The sequence below is a fragment of the Macrobrachium nipponense genome, chromosome 8 (genome assembly GCF_015104395.2).
Source record: "Macrobrachium nipponense isolate FS-2020 chromosome 8, ASM1510439v2, whole genome shotgun sequence".
Classification (NCBI taxonomy): Eukaryota; Metazoa; Arthropoda; class Malacostraca; order Decapoda; family Palaemonidae; genus Macrobrachium; species Macrobrachium nipponense.
In genome coordinates, this window is record NC_087203.1 from 44,457,660 (window position 1) to 44,478,871 (window position 21,212).

Below are 21,212 nucleotides of genomic sequence, written 5' to 3' on the forward strand. Positions count from 1 at the left end.
AAAGTAGGCTGCTGTTGATTCTAATGTATTGAGTGTGTCTTCTTTCTTCTTCTTCTTCCCAGCTTTTTCCCATTTTTATATGGGGTCGCCGTTTCGGATGAGCCGTTTCCATCTATTTCTATCTTGCGCTTCTCTTCCTCATCAATTCCCTTCTCATGTAAATCTCCTCTCACACAGTCCTTCCATCTCTTTCTTGGTCTCCCTCTCTTTCTTCTTCCTTGCACCTCCACTCCCATAGTATGTCTCCCAGCGTGGTCCTCATCTCTCCTCAACAGGTGTCCATACAATCTCAGCCTCCCCTCCTGCACTTTCTTTGATACTTCCACCACCTTAGTTGACCCCCTTATGTAGTCATTTCTGATCCTATCCACTCTTGTTACCCCAGACATCCACCTAAGCATTCTCATTTCGCCACATCCATCTTCTTCTGCTCTGCTTTCTCATGCTGCTGTTTCCGTACCATACAGCATTGCTGTTCTTACCACCGTCTTGGTGAAATTTTCCTTTTAACCTAAGCGGCACTCTTTTGTCACAAAGAACACTCCCGAGGCCGCTCTCCAGTTGTTCCAGCCTGCCTGTACCCGATGTTTTACTTCTTCTTCCATACTTCCTCAGCGTTAACAAAAGATCCCAAATACTTAACTTATCAACTCTCCTTATTTGCTCTCCACAAGCTGAATACTTTCTCTATCATCCCCCTCAGTGGTGGTACACATATATTCTGTCTTGGATCTACTTATTCTCATTCCTCTGTCCTCCAGTACTTGTCTCCATCTTTCCAATTTCACTTCCAGATCTTCCCTGCTCTCTGCACACAGAACAATATCATCCGCATACAATATGTTCCATGGTACTGTCTCCCTTACTTCCTCTATTATAACATCCATCACTATGTTAAAGATAAATGGGCTCAGAGCCGACCCCTGGTGTAATCCTACTCTCTACCTCCAACAAAACCTTCTGTCTCCCCAACACTGCTCCTCACTCTGGTAAATACATTCCGGTAACATCTCGTTGTATCAATCGCACATACTTCTCTGGCACCATCTTCTCCCTCAGGCTCCTCCATTACCTCTTGTTCTCGGGACTCTGTCATAAGCCTTTTCAAGGTCAATGAAATACCATATGTAGGTCCCTTTGTCTTTCCCCGGCAAAGAATTTGCTCCATTATTTGCCTCAGACAAAAATATACAATCTGTTGTTCCCCTTCCCTTCATATCCCATCTGCTCTTTACCTATTTGTACTCTTCTCTCAGTCTAGCATACTATCCATACTTTCCAGTTTTATCTTCAAAGTGTGGGACATCAATTTAATGCCCCTATAATTACCACACTCTTGGACATCGCCTTTCCCTTTAAAAATTGGGATCAATATACTCCCACGCCACTCATTTGTATCTTTTCCTGTTCAAGGATCTTTATCATAAGATCGTACAGTATATCCACTCCTTCATCTCCTAATGCTTTCCATGCCTCCCCCCCCCCCACCGGGATCATGTCTGGTCCGGTTGCCTTCCCATTCTTCATCTTCTTCAGTGCATTTAGTACCTCTTGCCTAGAAAACCTCATTACCATGCCAATGTTCACTTGCCCATCCTCTCTTATTAGCTATTATTTTCTTCATTTAACAACTGTTCGAAATATTCTTTCCATCTCTTCACAATGTCTCCTCCTTTCTAAGCACTACACCCTCTTGATTCTTTATTTGTTTGATGTGTGTATATCTTTGGTGCTCTTATTTCTAGCCTTTGATAGCTTCATCATCTTCTTTAATCCTTCCTTTGTCCCCAGCTCATTATACACATCATCATACGACTTTGCTTTAGCTTGGGCTACCACCTTTTTCACCACCTTGTTTTTCTCTCTGTACCTATTTCTGTCTTCCACTGACTGTGACTCTTCCCATCTTTTCTTTGCCTCCTTCTTATCTTTTACTACTTTCTCAATGTCTTCATCCCACCACCAACTATCCTTTTCTTCCCATATGATACCAGATGTCTCTCCTAGCAGCTCCTTTCCATGCCTTCTTATTACTGCTGCATTTCGTGCCCACCATTCTTGAAACATCTTCAATCCCTATATCAATATCCTCCAAAACCCTCCTCTTAAACTCTCTCTTCTTATCCCCTTCCTTCTGTAATTCGTACCATTTAATTTTCCTTATCCCTTTAGCTTTGGTTTTTCTTTCCCTTTTCAACTTCAAGTCCATACATAGCAGCCGTGTTGGGGGGCTACATGGTGCCTGGAATAACTTTGCAGTTCTTGACCTCCACCAGATTATCCTTTATACAAGAAATAGTCTATCTGGGAGAATCTTCCCCCCCAACTCCTATATGTTATTAGGTGTTCCCTTTTCTTCTCAAAAAATGTTTACTATTGCATGTCGAATGACACAGCAAAGTCCACTACACTCTCTCCTTCTGGGTTTCTCTCCCCAATTCCATGGCCCCCATGCACCCGCCCAATCGCCTCATTTTCATTCTTCGACATGGCCATTCAAATCTGACCCCAACTATCACCCTCTCATGCTCTTCCAGTTCTTGCATATTCCATCCATGTCTCTCCAGAAATTTCCTTCTCTTCTTCTGTGCAACCAACTTGTGGTGCATATGCGCTTATAATATTCAGAATCTCTCCTCCATAACATATCTTCAATCTGATGATACGGTCATTCTTTCTATGCACTTCTATTACCGAGTTCTTTAGTTCACTAGACAGTACTATAAGTCCAACTCCATTTCTACCTTGGTTTTATTTGCTCCACTATAATATAGCTTATATCCATCTCCCAACTCTTTAGCTTTATTTCCTTTCCACCGCGTTTCTTGCACACACACAACATCTACTTTCTTTTTGCTCTCATCAAGTCAGCCAATTCTCTACCTCTCCCAGTCATGGACCCAACATTTAGCTGACATACTCTGAACCCAATGTGAGCTCGCTTCTTTAGCTGCACCCGCTCCTGATGCAGTAGCCCTCGCCTTACCACAGAGTTAGGGCGATGGTCTCTGTGCGTCGTTTACGGAGTACGCCCTAGCATTACCTCTTTCCATATTTCGGCTCATTCCATTTTTGGTTTTGGCACAGATTTTTACAGCCGGATGCCCTTCCTGACACCAACCCAACCCCCCTCCTATTTATCGGCTTGGGACCGGCACCCATAAGGACTTGGTTGCCCCCCCAGGTGGCTAGGTTAATGATATGAGTGTGTAAAGCTGTCTTAAAGTTGGTTGAAGATGATATTAGAGAGGTGGTGGTTATTTGCTATTATCTCAATAATAGCTGTGGTAAACATTTCTGTGTCATCAGTCTTTTCCAGTAAAATGTATTTGATGCGGAGTCATGCTGGGGTTTTTTTTTTATTGATACGTTAGTTTTCATTATGCCTAATACTGTCTGGAATTGAAGGTGATACATATTGTTTGGTGAATTCGTGAGAGAGAGAATTATGGGTGGGTTGATTTAATCTTCATGTTTGTATGAGTGGTATAGTTTAGTATCCTTTAGTACAATTTGTTCTATGTGGAATTATGCTATATAGTATTTTTTTCTTAATAATTATTACTATATTTTTTATGGACCTTTATAACAACATGATCTTACATTGTCGGTGATTCAGTTTTGATAACCGTTAACATAGCTTGAAAGAATTTTAGGGTTTATTCCAATTTTTATTCAGTGTCTGAGTGACTCAATGTAGTGTAAATTGCATGATGTAGTAATGGTTGATATATTTCATTCAGTCCATAGCATGAATGCAGTTTAGCTGCTTATGGGTAATCTCATGCTTTTGTACTAAATGGAGTTCACTTGAAGTCAAATGTAAGTCTGTCCTATCCAATTTGAAATCCTCATGATACAAGCCTTTCCTTTGTAACCAGTGTTGTTTACCAAACACACACACACAGAGTTTATAGTAAATTTGTTTCTTTGGTATGTAGATTTTACCCTAGTACATTGTTTAGGTGAAGCTTTTATTAGATGTACTCATAGCATGAATCCACACAGCATTTATATATTATTTATTTGTTCATTTATTTCAGAAAATAGCCTAGTTCCAGGTAATGAATTTGTATTGTGAGCTTTAAACACTCCATAATACTTTGCGATGCTTTATATGTTTTTATTTCAGGTTGCAGTGTCATTACTGCCATAGACAATTGAATCGTTGCTTTGTACATAAAATGATTACCAGATTACAGAAATATTTTGATGAATATTGATAATGTAGTCAGTCTGGCATTTTTAGTGTTGTTATACCATGGCTTGTACTTTTTTTCAGGTTCCTCAAACATAGCAGCACCAACCTCACCCAACCTAGCTCCTAACATCCCCAGTCCAAGTAATTCACAAGTTGTCTCATCCTCTTCTTCCTCTTCCCCAATCCCATCCTCACCTGTATCATCTCCAACCCATCCATCTTCTCCACTACTGCCACCTCTTTCTCCTCCTCCCCCTCCCCCTCCACAGTCTGCTAAGATAGATATCGGTGATGGGGGTATTGCATTACCTCCTGTGTCTCCTTTAGCACCTTCACCACATGCTTTTGGCTTTTCGTCAGATCCCTCTTCTGTAGTTACTGCAGCAACGGCAGCTTTACCAAAGTCATCTGCATCACCTTCTGTTTCACCTCCACCTCTACCATCATCATCTCCCCCACCCCTACTCTCATTATCTTCAATGTCATCAGAGGTTCTAACATCAGTGAGTAATAAAATTGTAGCTCCTCTGTCTAGCATAGCCCCAGGTTTTTCTACTGTAACCTCTACACAAACTCAAGATTGTAATCCTACTGCATCCCCGTCTGGTCCGCCTCCACCTCTACCTCTATCTGATCCTCCTATTTTGCTGGCCCCTTTGGATGGTGAAGAATTAGAGCCCCCTCACTCCCCATTAGATGTATCTACACCTCTTACCATGGACGGAATGACTGCCTTACATCTAGCAGCACAAGGGAACAACTGGCAGTAAGTGATTTTTTTATTTAAGGTTTTTCCTTGTAGCTGGTGTGAACTTAATTAAAATATAACACTGTATGAATTAAAATATAACAGTGTATGTTAAAAGAGCTAAAGGGGCTTGATGTTTAGCAGTACACTGATAGGTATCTTGAGGCTAAGATTTGTCTATAGGTCATTGTGGTAATGCAGGTGTAAAGGTTAAGGATACTGGTAACCTATTGTAGGTGTAATGGAAGCAAGGAAAATGGGACTGAAAGCATTGGGGTGGAGGTTTGGCAGAAATGTGTGCTACTCACTGAAAAGCCAGTGTTTTTGGTTAATATGATGTTATGTTATTAGTTACCTTGCACAAATTCAGGAATCTTTTTCTTATTCCTTTGACATTTTCAGAAATAATCAGTATTTAGTTTTTTCCCTTGCCCTAGCCCACGCTCACCTTCTGTACGACTAAGTTTTACTCAAATTCCCCATTTGTGACGTCCCGTCCATGCTTTTTGATGGTATTTTAATGTTGATTGCATTTTCCTCTTCAACAGATGTCTCTTAGCGGTGACACCATTGTTACTGATTCATTAATGTTGACATCCATGCAGCCTCTCTTCTTTTTTTGCACTAACATTAGTTTCCCTTTTTGACATCCCACTAACCTGTTTTCATTGTTTCCTTCTCTATGCATGAAGCTGTTTAGTTTAATTTGATCGTTATTCTTGATGGACTGAATGAATCCTATTTTTGTACCATGATTTAAATACTCATCTTTTTATTTAATTATTACCCATTGAGAGTACAGAACTTTGATCCTTCATTTAATATGATTCAACAGTACAGTATACAGTTTCCATAAGTTTTATATCATATTTTATAAGTGACTTTTTGGTGAGCAACTTTCTGTTTCATATATAAATAGCTATACAAGGTTTTTTATTTTGTTCTGTCTGGTTGTATTTACCTCAAATATTGTTCATGGGTTGGATGGGTAACTAGACTGAACTCTCAGGTAAAGATTTTGTAAATTTTTTTTACCAAATTTTTACTTACAATAGCAACAAGATCGTGAAATTAATATTTTATTGCTGTGTACATCATGTTATAAACAACAGTTCTTGAGAGAGAGAGAGGGAATTTAACTTCCCTTGCATAACCTTGTAGAAAAATTTGGTGAATTGCAGAATGTAATGTTTTTGTGAAAATACTTGAACCAGTCATGGAAGTATCACACCCTTGATAACATTCCAGTACCCTGTCATTCCCATTGATGCCTTACTGTCTCACCCCAACTGTGTTATCAGCTACATCAGTAAACAAGGTTTTGCTCTAAATCTTTAAAATTTCAGGCTCTCTTTTTCAGCTTCGTACATATGCGTATAGTATGTATAGTACAAATAATGAAAATGAGATGTAATTTTTTTTTACAGAATTTTAATATTTCACTCAAACCCGTAACTACTTATTGCATTCTCGTGTTCTTCACAAAATCCTATACTCTAGTCTATTCATGTTTCAAAAGGAAATTATCTTCTGGTCATCACCAGTGCTCATGTGCCTCATAGATTCTTAGGGCCCAGAAAATTCCAGTACACTGTAGATAAACTAACAAAGGTAAGGGAAAATAGAGATACTGATGAAAGATAGAATAGTGTCCATTCCATTGGTTAACAAACATTTGACATGAATGCGCTTTGAACATAAAATATTTCATTCTAGAATTTAGATTTATGAGAATCAGGTTAAAAATTGTGTTTGTTAACCTCCTGTCTTTTCTTTATTATTATGCCCTTGGGTTAGGCAGCCCTTACGTAGTATGTCCCGGAAAGAAGCAAGTGCCATAATAGGATGAATTGCTTGTGTAAGAGAAATATGGGTCAAAATTTAAATTAACTTTGTCTATGAATACAAGAGCTTATTGGCAAGCTAGATAGCCAAGAAGTCTAGTGCTCTTACCTGCAGGGAAACCAAGATCCAGATCCATTGGATGTGTTCTCATTGCAACTGCTCAGTCAGCTGAGGATCATTATCTTTCAGATTGGGAAGGGGGTGTTTCAAATTTATGAAGACCACTTATATTGGGTAATGATGGGTTTTTAATAACTGTTTTTTCACACTTTAATGATTTATGGTCGGAAAAAGGTGGTACTAGGGAAGCGAAAGTTGAAAAAGAAAAAAATAACATAGCGAATAAATCTCGTACTCTCTCGTCAAGAAAGTTCACTTTGGTTGTCTTAGTAATCATGTTATTATGTGTTTGTTGATAAAAGTCAGTTATATTTCAATTGGTATTGCAGAACTTTAATGTTTATCTTTTTAGTGATATTATCGGGTGTCAAATTTTATTTAGTATTAATGCAAAATCTGTACAAAGCAGTTATAACCTTTAAAGTTTCTTGCCTAGTATGTGTTTAATGAATTGTATACTTTTTTTGGGTGTGACTGATCTGTAACAGTAGCAATCCCAGTTTTTAGCTTTGTATAGTACAAGTTCACAGGTTATCTGGAGGTTTCAGTATGATTAAGAGTAATAATTTCAAAGGCTTTCTACAATTTTCTACAATCAAGTAAGTACTTGATAGGATACTGTACATCCATCGTTTATTGTTTCATGACCTAGAGTTAAGTTGTCTTATTGATCACTGTTCCTTTATCTAGTAACTGATTTTATCTTTTTTATTCTTATTTGCTTCTCTGTACATCAGTGTTCCCAAGTACAGTCCAGATAATGGGGCTATGTTGTCAAGTGAGTGTGAATAATTGTTTAAATTACTGTATATCTTATAGAAAATCTGAATTATAGTCTAGTTCAGTACTACATATATGGTGTTAGGATACTCTTGAAGTATGTGATTTATGTACTGTATGTTGATTCCTCTCCTAATGGCTGACTATTAAAAAGACCATATGGTTTCAGAGAAGGGTTAATGTAGGAAGGATACTTTAGTTTTCATTTGTTATGGTATCCAAATAATTAAAATGTTAGTGTAGTGTGTTATATAAGGGTTAAGTTGCAAGAGTTATTTTAATGGTACAGTACTCAGACTTGTTGGTTTTATCACATGGCTGTAGATGTGATGCTAGTTATTAGTGTGTTTTAGGGTTATATGAATGGTTTGGGTTACAGGTGATGGTATATTGTTGGGAGGTAATATGTAGCATCCCTAGTAATGGTATGCGGTGTGCCAGGTCGGTGCCGGTGCTCGTGAGATGCGGCGCGAGTGTGGCAGCCGAGGATGATGATGGACGCACGCCCACCTACCTGGCTCTGCTGTATGCCTGTACCCCAGCTGCTGCTGCCCTGCTTAGTTTTCCCCAATCATTAGAACACACTAACTAAGGTATGTTCAAAGACGCTCCCATAGTGGGTTTATGGGGTTATTTTCTTTTTAGCCTTCTGTCTTGTGTGGCACCTGTAGATGGTACCAAAGTTTCTTTGCAGCTTCTATTTGTCCCAGATGCATTGCTGGCTTCTCTGTTCCCATTTGTCTCCTACTAATGGTAACTTTCCAACTACTTTAACTAGACCAAATTTATTTTACTTATATTTTCTTCTCTCATTAGTTAACAAATCACTATACTGAGCTCTACAGAAGCTGTGTGACTGTGATCATTTTAAACTAATTTGTCGTTATAAAGATAATATTTAGATGTACTTGTGTAGTGTTGAATTCTTAAAATTAGTAAGGGTCACTAAGAATTACTGAAAGTCGGTCTACATATTTGTTATAATTCCAGAATCATTTTTTAATAAAGAGTGCAAGTTACAAAAGCAATGTGGTTTACATTTTAATTCCCATTTTTGTATATATTAGAATAGGATATGTACAAAATATTTATTTTTAAATCCTGCCCTTATGACACAGTAGCTTAAATCTGTTGGAATACAGTGCCTTGCTGCGACACAGTACGGTATATTATATACTTGTTATAATTGATTGGGAGTAAATGAAAAAAAGGCAAGATAGCATTTGGTGTAGATGTGTAAGTACAAAAGAAATGGTTGATTTTCCATCCCTGTACTTGACTGTTTATAGTTTTATTTGGATCTTGATTACATCAATTCATTTGCTGCCATGGTCTGTGTATTAGTGTACTCTTTACTTTAATTTTTTTTGTGAATTTTCAAATTCAAGACTGAATGTGGTTACATTGTAATTGTCAGAAGATTGGTACTAATATTTTAGTCATATAAAGGGCACAGGAATACTGTGCAATATTCCTATGTTAGAGGAAGGATATTTTTGTTTAATTTTATTAATTTTTAGATGGTAGTGCTACCAGCAATTTGCTTCACGTTGCAGCAGAATAAGTCTTCACTTAGTATGAAAGTCAGTTATTTTTGGCTTTGCCATCTTCCCAACTATGGTTCTTCAGTCCTCATTCACATCTTTAATGTAGAACTAAGTGATATTACTTGCCTACCTGTAGCTAGGAGTTTGGTTTATTGAGATAGCTTTTCATTATGTAACAAGAACCCTTGCCTGACAGCATTTACAATTGCTTAGTTTTTGGTTTCATACAATGAACTTACCTGTCAGATATATACTTAGCTAAGACTCCGTCGTCCCCGACAGAAATTCAAATTTCGCGCCACTCGCTACCGGTAGGTCAGGTGATCTACCTGCCTGCCCTGGGCGGCAGGACTAGGAACCGTTCCCGTTTTCTATCATATTTTCTCTGTCGCCGGTGGTATCAACATTGTTGTTACTACCTCCTGACTGGAATTTGCTTTTCAAGACTTTTTTGATCATCCATATTGGATTTCTTGGTGACGTACTGGATCGTTGTTTTGGCATTCGCTACTGTGGACTGGATTTGGACTTGCTTTTGATTTTTCTGATAGAATGTCTGATTCAAGTGTTAGTGTGAGAGTGTGTGTGAATGTAGGCTGCAAGGTGAGGATACCGAAGGCTTCGGTTGATCCTCACACTGTATGTCGTAAATGTAGGGGGTTTGACTGTTCTTTGGCTAACACCTGTATTGAGTGTGAGAAGTTGAATGCTAATGAATGGAAGACTCTAACTTCTTACTTGAAGAAGTTAGAGAGGGATAGAATTAGACGGGCTGCACAAAAGAGTGTGAGTACAAGGCCTATTGAGCCTTTTTCTGAGTCTAACTCTCCTATTATTAATGGAATTTGATCCTCCTATGTATCTGAACCCTCACAGGCTTTGCATTCGGATTCGGCTTCGGAAATCGCCAATCTGAAGGCTACTCTTCGTAAAATGAAAACAAAGATGGCGGCCATGCAAGGTAAGGGAAGTGATAGTGAATTATTTAGTGAAGTGAGTGTTCCCAGTGTTGTGGAGGGGGCGTCTGACCGTCCCTGCGATGCTCCCAGGCCTAGACCTCTTCCAAACTCACATACCCAGAGGAGAAGGAAAGTCGAAAGTACGGAGGTTGTGGGGAATCCCCAACGGTCAGGCGTCCCTTCAGCAGGTTCTGTTTCGCTACAGTCTGCTCAGGACCGCTTTAATAGAAGCGTCCTACGAGATTGTTTCTCGTCGTCCGGTTCTCCTTCACCTAAACGAGGGTGGAAGGACTCGGATCTTTCTAGGCCACTGAAAAGGCACTGGAAAGAGCGCGCGTTTGACTCGAGCCCGGAGCGCTTCTCGGAGGAAGCCCCTTCTTCTATCAAGAAGGCTAAGCTGGTTTCGACGCCTCCTCGAACGGTATTTGAGGATCGCACTCCTTCGAGTTCTCCTGCTTCTTCTATTGAAGAGGACGCTGGTGTGGCTTCCAAGAGGATATTGCTTGCAGTACAAGAGCAGATAGCCTGGTTGGAGTTCTTTCGAGGGATCCCCCTCGCAAGAAGGACGCTAGACTTCCCTATTAAGAAGTCTCGTCTTCTTTCACCGGCCAGACGTGAAGCGTCCTCAAGACATGAAGAGCCTTACAAGCGTGGGACGTCTTCCAGGCGCGAAGAGTCTTGCAAGCGTCAGGAGCTATCCGAGCGAGTTGCTCTGGATAAGGATACGCTCAGGCGCGAGGAATCAGCCAAGCGCGAGACGCCAGCCAAGCGCGAGACGCCAGCCAGGCGCGAGGAGTCAGATTTGCGTGAGGCGCCAGACAAGCGCGAGGCGTCAGCCAGGCGCGAGATGCCAGCCAGGCAACAAGCTCCAGCCAAACGAGAAGCGCCAGCCAAGCGCGAGGCGCCAGCCAAGCGAGGCGCCGACAAGCGCGAGGCGCCAGCCAAGAGGCGAGAGCTTTCCAGAGGAGGCTTTCCAGGCGTGAGAAGTCAAGCAGACGCGAGACTTCTTTTGAGACTTGAGAGAGATTCTATTCACTCTATGAGTCCCTCTCCTAGTAGGAGTTTGTCACCAGTAGAGAGAGAACGGGATGAAGATCCTCTCGTTTTTCAGGCAGATTCTCCGCACGGTGTAGAAGGAGATTCGGAAGAAGAGGGTAACGGTAGAGAAGGAGTCTCTAACTATAGAGTTCTGACAGACCTTCTTTTGCAGGAGTACGGAGATTCTTTGACTCCTGCGGCTCCTCCTTCGCCTCGATCACTGTTTTCGAGTGCGGTTGTACCAAAGTCTTTCGTCGGTCTTGAAGATGAGACCTACGATCTCTATGAAGAGAAGCGCTACAGTCTCTAGACAAATGGATGTTTGTCAAAGAAGGATCTGGGCAGAACCACCTTCTGTATGCCTCCAGCCATACTTTCTGGCAAGAGAGGTTTCTGGTACCGAACTGGGGAGAACATGGGCCTTTCTCTCCCAGCGGCAGCCGAAGCGGACTTTTCAACCTTGGTTGATTCATCGCGGAGACACGCTTTGAATGGAGCTCGTGTGTCTTGGGCGATTTCTGAGACGGATATCTCCTCAAGGGCCTCTTCCATATTTTGGAAGTGTTTAATTTCCTAGACTGGTCCCTTGGGGTGATGTCTAAGAAGGCTCATGACTCGGAAGGTCTAGACCCCGAAGTCATTCTGAGTATTCTTTCTTGTATTGACAAGGCAGTACAAGACGGATCGGGAGAAATCTCCTCTCTTTTGGAGCGGTACTCCTTAAGAAGAGGAGTATTTTTAGTGCCTTCTTCTTAAACCAAGGCAGGCGGTTTCTCCCTCACAGAGGTGCAGCCCTGGTTTTCGCTCCCATGTCGGACTTCTTGTTTCCTTCTCAGTTAGTGAAGGACATTTCTCGCTCACTGACTGAGAAGGCGACACAGGATCTTCTCCTGCAAACTGCAAGGAAGAAGAGACCCCTAGTTTCGGTGGACAAGAAAGGACCGACTTCTTCGGTTCAGCCCTTTCGAGGAGGCCCTCCCTCCAGAGCTCCCTCTAAGAGAAGAGGTCCTGAGAGGAGAGGTAAAGCTTCTCCCGTCCCTTTAAAAGGGAAGTGAGACAGCAACCTCCAAACACCAGTGGGTGCCAGGCTTCTCGAATTTGCAGACGCCTGGTCACTCATAAACTGGATGCCTCTTCGGTCGGTGGCCATAATCAGGAAGGGATATCTTATCCCATTCCAGGACAGTCCTCCCTAAACAGACCAGGTTAACCGCGGGAAACTGTCAGCCAGATACAGGGACCCACCCTGTACTGAGGGATACTCTTCGTCTGATGGTGAATCAAATGTGGGACAAAAGAGCTATAGAATTAGTTCTAGAGCAAAACTCTCCGGGGTTTTACAATCGGCTTTTCCTGGTTGTGAAAGCCTCGGGGGGCTGGAGACCAGTACTAGATGTCGCGCTCTGAACAAGTTCGTTCGAAAGGAGAAGTTCTCTATGGAGACTTCGGCCTCAGTCCTTGCGGCTTTAGTCAAGGAGATTGGATGGTGTCTCTGGATCTCCAGGACGCCTATTTTCATGTCCCGATTCACCCTTCGTCGAAGAAGTACCTCCGTTTCATGACGGGGGGAAGATCTTTCAGTTCAGGGCCTTGTGTTTCGGCCTCCACAGCTCCTCAGGTCTTCACAAGCCTGATGAAGAATGTGGCGAGGTTTCTTCACCTCAAAGGCGTCAACATCTCTCTATATCTGGACGATTGGCTCATCAGGGCCAGACAGAGAGACAGTGTTTGGAGGACCTTTCTTTGACCCTAGACCTGATAAAGGCGTTGGGACTACTCGTGAACCTCGAGAAGTCACACTGATTCCCAGACAGAACTTGGTCTATCTGGGGATTCAGATGGATTCTCGGGGTTTTCGAGTATTTCCTTCGCAAGAGAGAATCGTGAGAGGCTTGGAAAAAGTCTCTCTCTTCTTAGGGAAAGAACGGACTTCGGCGAGGGAATGGTTAAGCCTTCTAGGCACCCTTTCCTCGCTCGAACAGTTCTTTCCTCTAGGAAGACTGCATCTTCGTCCTCTTCAGTTTCCTAAGGAGATCATGGAACTGGAAGACGGGACTTCTCTCCGACAGTTTTCTCCTTCCAATGGAGATGAAAACCACACCTGCAATGGTGGTTGTCCCCTCTAAAAGAAAACAAGGGAATTTCTCTGGAAGTTCCGAACCCAAGCCGAGTGTTGTATTCAGACGCATCGGAGAAGGGTTGGGGAGCAACACTAGGACGAGAGAAGTGTCAGGCACCTGGAAGGCAGCACAGGTGTCCTGGCACATAAATTGCAAAGAACTTTCTAGGCAGTTTCACTGGCGCTAAAGTTCTTCGAACCCTTCGTGACAAACAGTGTGGTCCAAGTGAATGTGGGACAACACTACAGCCCTGTCCTACATTCGGAAGCAAGGAGGAACGCACTCCGTGTCTCTATACGAGATAGCAAGAGATCTGCTACTTTGGACCTCACAGAGGAACATCTCCCTCCTGACAAGATTTGTTCAGGGTACGAGAAACGTCAGGGCAGGACAGACTGAGGCAGGAAGAAGCCAGGTCCTTCACAGAATGGACCCTTCATTCAGAGGTGTTGTCAGAGTCTTTGGGATCTTTGGGGCACTCCTCACGTAGACCTGTTCGCCACATTCCTTTCCAAAAGGCTGGAAGTCTTTTGTTCAGTGGTGGAAGACCCAAGAGCTCTGGTGGTCGATGCCTTCCTGCTAGACTGGTCTCATGTGGACGTGTACGCTTTCCCCCCTTTCAAAATCCTAGGGCAAGTGTTGAGAAAGTTTGTAGCGTCCAACGGGACAAGGATGACCCTGATAGCCCCGTTTTGGCCAGCACAAGATTGGTTTGCAGAGGTGCTGGAGTGGACAGTAGACTTCCCAAGATCCCTTCCAAGAAGGATGGATCTTCTCAGACAGCCACACTTCGAGAGGTTTCATCAAAACCTCCCCGCTCTCGCGCTGACTGCCTTTCGACTATCGAAAGACTTGTCAGAGCGAGGGGTTTTCTCGCGAAGCTGCAAGCGCTATCGCTAGAGCCCGCAGAGCTTCCACTAGACTAGTCTATCAGTCGAAGTGGGAGGTATTCAGAAGGTGGTGTAAGTCTAAGAAGTTGTCCTCCTCCAGTACCTCTATAAACCGAAATCGCTGATTTCCTTTTGTTCTTGAGAGAGGTCTCTCACTTATCTGTATCGACGATCAAAGGATACAGGAGCATGCTTTCGGCAGTCTTCAGAAACAGAGGCCTAGAGATTGCTGATAATAAAGATCTGCACGACTTGATTAGATCGTTTGAAACGACAAAATCTAAGGAACTAACTCCTCCCAGCTGGAACCTGGATGTAGTTCTCAAGTTCCTTTCATCTGACAGATTTGAGCCTCCTCTTTTAGCGTCATTCAGGGATATAACAAGGAAATGCTTGTTTCTCCTATCTTTGGCGACAGCCAAAAGAGTTGGGGAACTTCATGCCCTGGAAGATGAAGTCGGCTTTAACAGAGACTCGGCCTTCTGCTCGTTTTAGAACCCTTTTTCTAGCGAAAATGAGAACCCATCGAATCCCTGGCCCAAGAAATTCAAGATTAAAGGCTTATCGAGTCTAGTAGGTAGAGAAACAGAAAGGTCTCTTTGCCCTGTAAGAGCCTTGAAGTTCTACTTACAAAGGAAGAAGAAACAAATGGGAGGCTCTAGACAAAGTCTTTGGTGTTTCGATAAGGACCCCACAAGAATCATGTCTAAGAACGCATTAGCTTTCTTCATTAGAGCGTCATTACAGATGCTCACAAGTTCTGTCCTGACGACTCTTTTTCCGCTTTTAAGAGTAAAAGCTCATGAAGTTAGAGCAGTGGCGACGTCTCTCTCTTTTCAGAAGAATATGTCGCTAAGAAAATCATTGATACGACATATTGGAGGTGCAATTCGGTATTTTCCATCTCACTATCTTAAAGACGTTCGGTGACCTACGAGAAATGTTTTTCTCTGGGGCCTTTTGTATCAGCGGATACGATACTGGGTACTGGGAGCAAACACCAATCCTTAACTTTGTACAATACCTACTACTAGATATTTTCTAGATTTCTGCCTGAAAACAAAGAGGGCTCGGTGCTGCACTGGCGGCCAGTCACTGTTGTTCAGTAAGGAACTCTTGTGATATCTTTTAAAGGAGTATTAAATTTTTTTTTGAGAATTTTTGTATGAAATGCGTTTTAGTTTCGAGTTATGGGTTGTTTGTAATGAGTTCGGGATAACTCAGAACAATTTTATATACTAACATGGTGGTTAGGATCAGGTGGTCGGGATTGGTTATGCTCCTTCATAAGTGTTGTCATAGAAGTGGTCCAGTACCCATTGACAAAGTCCTTTCAGGCTCTGCCGAGTAGCTGGTTCAGTATCCCACATTGACAGACCCACAAGAACTCTAGCCATAGATCTAATATCTCGCTAAAGTCTTGAGGTGATGCAGGGACTACCGGGCTACAGCCACGAAGTCTACCACCTATCAGGTAGGAACCAAGGTTTTTCTTTTATACCTACAACATATGTTGTTTACCTGTCTATTCCATATTAGCTGTCTCTTACCCTCCACCAAAGGGTGCCAATCAGCTAAGTATATATTCTGACAGGTAAGTTCATTGTATGAAAATGGATATTGTTATTAATACAATAAGTTTCATACATACTACCTGGCAGATATATACGATTTAATGCCCACCCAGCCTCCCCGCAGGAGACAGGTGGAAGAGAGAAAATATGATAGAAAACGGGAATGGTTCCTAGTCCTGCCGCCAGGGCAGGCAGGTAGATCACCTGACCTACCGGTAGCGAGTGGCGAAATTTGAATTTCTGTCGGGGACGACGGAGTCTTAGCTAAGTATATATCTGCCAGGTAAGTATGTATGAAACTTTATTGTATTATAACAATATCATTTTTCAGAGCCAAGCAGTAGCAACCCATTGTTGAGCCTTCTTAAGCCTGAAGGTTCATGTACAGTACTTACATACATCCATGATTCACCCCAAACATATTGCATGAAAATTTATGGAGGATTGTGTGCAGCATTCCATTTATTTTTTTTACAACTATGATGAGTGGGACATTGCTCTGAGAGAAGTAGCCGAATGACCACTAAATTGAAAATGAAGCTTAAATGTTTAGAATAGGTAGAAGTGGTAGATTATAACAAAATTAGGTGTGCATAGATTTATGGCAAGTGTAAGGCATAGCTGGATGTTTTTAGTTTTATTTATATAAGGACCATTCTAGAAATTTTATTGTTCAAAATTGAGTGACTCGAGAGAGAAAAAAGGTTAAGGTATAAAGTGGGCTATAGAAATTTTGATTTTTATATATTTTACTCCTAGGATGGTTGCAACTTCTTACATGCTGCTATAAAATCGGATGAAGTGGAATGTATAGAGGTTTTGGTGCAACATATATTAGCAACAGAATTAGGACCAAATCTGTTGCATCGTCTTGCCGGAGAACCAGACCATCGTGGAAACACCCCACTTTCTTTCTTTGGCTTTATCAGCAACCAACTCTCATATGGTGGCTGCCCTGAGTCATGCAGGCCTTGATTTACCAGCCTTACTTAGTCACAACCCCAAGCTTCTAAGTGTGGCATCACCTGCAGCGCTAGCTTTTATATCAAACACAGGTAAATGCTAGTAGTACAGTACAGTATTGTATAGCTATTTGTTCCCCTTTACATGCTAACTTTGTTGTATTTCCATATACATACCTCATCAATTCCATTTCTTTTTTGTTTCAGTACTTTTGACAGAATTCTTTGATTCATTTGAATTAGTGGATAAAATCATTTCTTAACAAGTAACACAGTTGAACATTAGAAAAGAATAAGGTTGACAAAAATAATAGAATGATGAGAGGATCGGGCCTTAAGATCAGGATGACCTTAAAGCCTTCAAAGCATCCTGCACATTTAAAGAAAGAAAGGTGATGAAAAGTGAGAGGATCAGTAAAAAGGAGGGGAAATGTTAAGGATTACAAGATGGACACAAGAATAAATACAGGTCCCGTTCTTTTCCTTTTAAGATGCTAGATTTTTCTACATGGATTCTTTAAAAAAAATCCTTGGCAGTGTCTGTTAACTGAATTGTTAGAGTATGTATACTCTTAATAAAATTATAATCATAGTTACGTATTTAAAGTCAAAGGTTGTTACTTTAATAAATTAATATTCCTATATTTAAATACTAGTAAAAATTTACGAGGAATCCTAATTTTTATTACGTTTCTTCTTAAGTCATGAGGGAAATCCATTACGGAGTAGTTTATTAATTAAAAGCTGGATGTTGAATATAAACCTGTCATTCAACCCAGACATCAACAGATAAGCAAAATTGTGAAATTAACACCAAAGTTGATATGAGCAAAATTGTGAAATGAACACTCCAAAGTCAATAATACTTCTTTGGTATACAAGATGAAAACTCTGAAGTCCTAGTGTACCAGAGCCAAAATCCTCTTTTACTATACAGATTTTTGTTTGATACTTCTTATCATTAAAACCAGGTCAATTAGCTCATTGGTCTGGTTAAACTACTACTTGATATGGTAACAATAATATTTAATAGCAATTTGAATATTGAGAAGTGGACCTAATTTTAATACATACATGGAACTAACTTGATTTATCATGGTTTTTTTAGTAAGTATTGATAATTTCAAGGATTTATCATGGTTTTTTAGTATGTATTGATAATTTCAAGGATTCATAAATCTAATATTAAGATGTATATATACATGGATCACTCCCTTTTGCCTTTCATTCTTTAAACTTTTCTTGGTTGGTGTCGATTTTCAATTGCTAGAGAAAGAGTGAGAGAGACAGAGTGTATATTTGTTTTTTGTTTTTTTCTTTCTTTTTTCCTCTATCATGAGAATTAACAGCATCTTGTTGGGCAAGGACATGTAACATACAAGCCTCTAGGCAACTTAATTTTCTCATTACTATGTAAGAAGGAATTAAAATTGTACCAGTTCTGTTTTCAGGGAATTGCAGAGGCTTTATAGAAATTAAGTTAAATATTTTGTTCCCAGTTCAGTGTTGTTATGATAACTTTTTTATCTGATAGCTGTAATGGTAATAATGACTTATTAATGAGAGTTACATGCAATTATTTTCTGACCGTTGTTAGCAATTTTTTTCTTTATTCCAGACAGGAATGAATGCACTTGCTCCGTTTGGCTGGAAGGTATAGATATTGACAGGCTTGTTGAAGGGGATCCAGGAACTAGGAGTAATGGAGATGATGGCTTTATCAAAGAAGAAGGGAAGAGTAATTGTCTTTGGGCCATAGGAGCTGTGCGTGTCACTCCTGCGACTCTGTGGGCGGCCTTAGAGGAAACGTTGACATCCCTTGCTCGCCATCACTGGGAAGCCTTAGCAAGGTATCAAGGATGTAATGTTTAATGTTGAAAGTAGATGCTTAATGCTAATTTACTTTTGATTTTCCCATTAACCCTCTTACGCCGAAGCGGTAAAAAAAAAAATTGTCTCCCATGTGCCGGAGGTGTTTCAGAGTGAGCGCGGAAGCGGAAAAAATATTTTTTTCAAAAAATCACAGCGCGCTTAGTTTTCAAGATTAAGAGTTCATTTTTGGCTCCTTTTTTTGTCATTGGCTGAAGGTTAGTATGCAACCATCAGAAATGAAAAAATTATCATTATCATATATAAATAATGCGATATATGATAGCGCAAAAACGAAATTTCATATATAATTGTATTCAAATCGCGGTGTGCGCAAAACGGTTAAAGGTAACAAGTTACTTTTTTTCGTTGTAATGTACACTAAATTGCAATCATTTTGGTATATAAAACATTGTAAAACGATAAAAGCAACACAGAGAAAATATTATCACAAAATAATGCATGAATTCGTAACGCGCGGACATAAATATTTTTTTCAAAAATTCACCATAAATCTGAAATTGTCCTAGAGACCTTCCAATTTCTTTCAAAATGAAGACAAATGATTGAATATTACTATACTGTAAGAGTATTAGCTTACAATTGCAGTTTTCGACCATATCTGACGAGTTGAAGTTGACCGAATGTCGAATTTTTTTATATATATATTTTTATATGCAAATTATTTCAGAAATAAGAAAAGCTACAACCTTCAAATATCGTTTTATTTTACATGAAATTGCGCACATTTTCTTCATATAAAAAACTCTATGAAATGCCTAATATGAAACGGAGCAAATATTCCGAGAATGGTACGTACGCATTTCGGAGATTTGTGGCGGAGAATCCGTGCGCGGAGGGAAGGAAAGATTTTTTTTTAAATTCACCATAAATCTAAATATTTTGCTAGAGACTTTTAATTTGTTTCAAGATGAAGATAAATGACTGAATATTACTAGACTGTAAGAGTTTTAGCTTACAATTGCGTTTTTCGACCATTTCGGTAGAGTCAAAGTTGACGAACGTGGTTTTTTTCTATTTATCGATTTATATGCAATATTTCAAAAATGAGAAAAGCTACAACCTTCAATTATTTTTTGTTGTATTCTACATGAAATTGCGCACATTTTCATATATTTAGTTTATGTAACTGCTAATTTAAAATTGGTGCAAACATTACCGGACAATCGCACGTATGATTTTTTTCGGAAGAGTTACAGCGCGGACCTTAAAGAAATGTTTTTTTGTTCATGCAACTTACCTGTCAGATATATATATAGCTGATAATTTCCGACACCGACAGAATTTTAAAACTTACGACACACGTAGTGGGAGTCAGGTGGTTAGTACCCATGTCCCGCCGCTGGAGGCGGGTATCAGGAATCATTCCCATTTTCTATGCATAATTTTTCTGTCGCCGGTGTTGTGAACATCTGTTTACAGCACCTCCGTCTGGATTTGGAAACTTTTTGCTACTTGAGTATCCCTTTTGGTTCTTTTTTGGATTAATTGATTGGATCGGTGGCTAGGCACACGTTATTAGTGGATTGATTTGATTTTGGTTTGGACTTTTCTTGGAATAATATGTCAGGGTCTAGTACAGCTAAGCGCTAGGTTCTGCTCTAGAACTGATTGTAGAGGTAGGCTACTGAAAGCTTCAGTAGACCCACATAACGGTATTTAAGTAAGAGTTTGCAGGGAGCATGAATGTGCGTATGAAAGCCGTTGCAAGGAGTGCGAAAGACTAACAGATTCTGAGTGGAAGGCGTATGAGACCTATCTTAGGAAACTTGAAAAGGATAGGTTAAGGAGGTCTTCCTCCAGGAGTATTTCAGGCGTGCAAGAAATTAATGTTTCTCCTGTTAACCCTCCTTCTGTTAATGCTCCTAACCCTGTAGTTTTGCCTCCGGGCCCTGAAACAGTGTCTGTAGAGAGTAATACTTTATCCTTAATATTGGAATCGATTCGTAATCTAGAATCTAAAGTGTTGGCTCTTGAGAGCAAAAGTGACGTGCAAAAGTGCAGTGATACCCCTTGTGTAGTGGAGGGTGCGTCAGATCGGCCTCGTTTCGCCTCTAGGCCTGGACCTCTGCTTGACTCCCAGGACCTGGGGATGGGAGCATGTCGAAAGCCGAAGGAGGTTACAAGGAACCCCCACCGATCTGACGTGCCTTCGGCAGTTACTGATGAAAATCCCCAGACTGCCAGGGAGCGTGCGCGTGCACGTCTCCTCAAGGAGTGTTTTTCGTCATCGGAGGCTTCATCCCCACGTAAAGGGTGGAGTTCTCAAGGTGCTTCACGTCCGCTGAAAAGGACGGCGCGTAATGTTGACGCTTCACGTCCTAGTTTCTCCGCTTTTGCGATCTTCGCCTGACAGTGCGTTCGCTGCTTTTCCGCCGCAGAAAAGGCGTAGAGAGTCTTAGGAGATCTTCGGACTTGGATTCAGTTAGCTCGTGCGAGCGATACAGTCGCTCCAGAGCTCGGGAAGAGGCCGTACCTGGGCGGGAGGAGGGAGGCGTCCCCTCGCCGCTCTCCTGCTCACAGGATCATTCCCTCCCC

At 41.0% G+C, this 21,212-nt stretch overlaps 2 protein-coding genes across 7 annotated transcripts in view; one reads left to right on the top strand and one right to left on the bottom strand.

The window, feature by feature from the left end:
- Positions 1-21,212, bottom strand: part of LOC135222720 (cortactin-binding protein 2-like) — a 144,048-nt gene that overhangs the window by 37,065 nt on the left and 85,771 nt on the right.
- The window catches only part of LOC135222726 (uncharacterized), a 32,405-nt gene continuing 14,401 nt past the window's right edge, over positions 3,209-21,212 (top strand). Inside the window, exons 1-4 of one of the 6 annotated variants that reach the window (XR_010316317.1) lie at positions 3,216-4,967; positions 7,652-7,692; positions 16,582-16,877; positions 18,403-18,634. Coding sequence is in view for 3 of the 6 variants with exons in the window: in XM_064260937.1 (XP_064117007.1) it covers positions 4,213-4,967; positions 7,652-7,692; positions 8,074-8,105 (828 nt within the window). In the remaining 3 variants the exon portion in view is untranslated. Of the gene's footprint in view, positions 4,968-7,651; positions 7,693-8,073; positions 8,276-16,581; positions 16,878-18,402; positions 18,635-21,212 lie in introns of those variants that run through there. The other 5 variants (XM_064260937.1, XM_064260938.1, XR_010316318.1 and 2 more) reach the window with 5 other exon arrangements.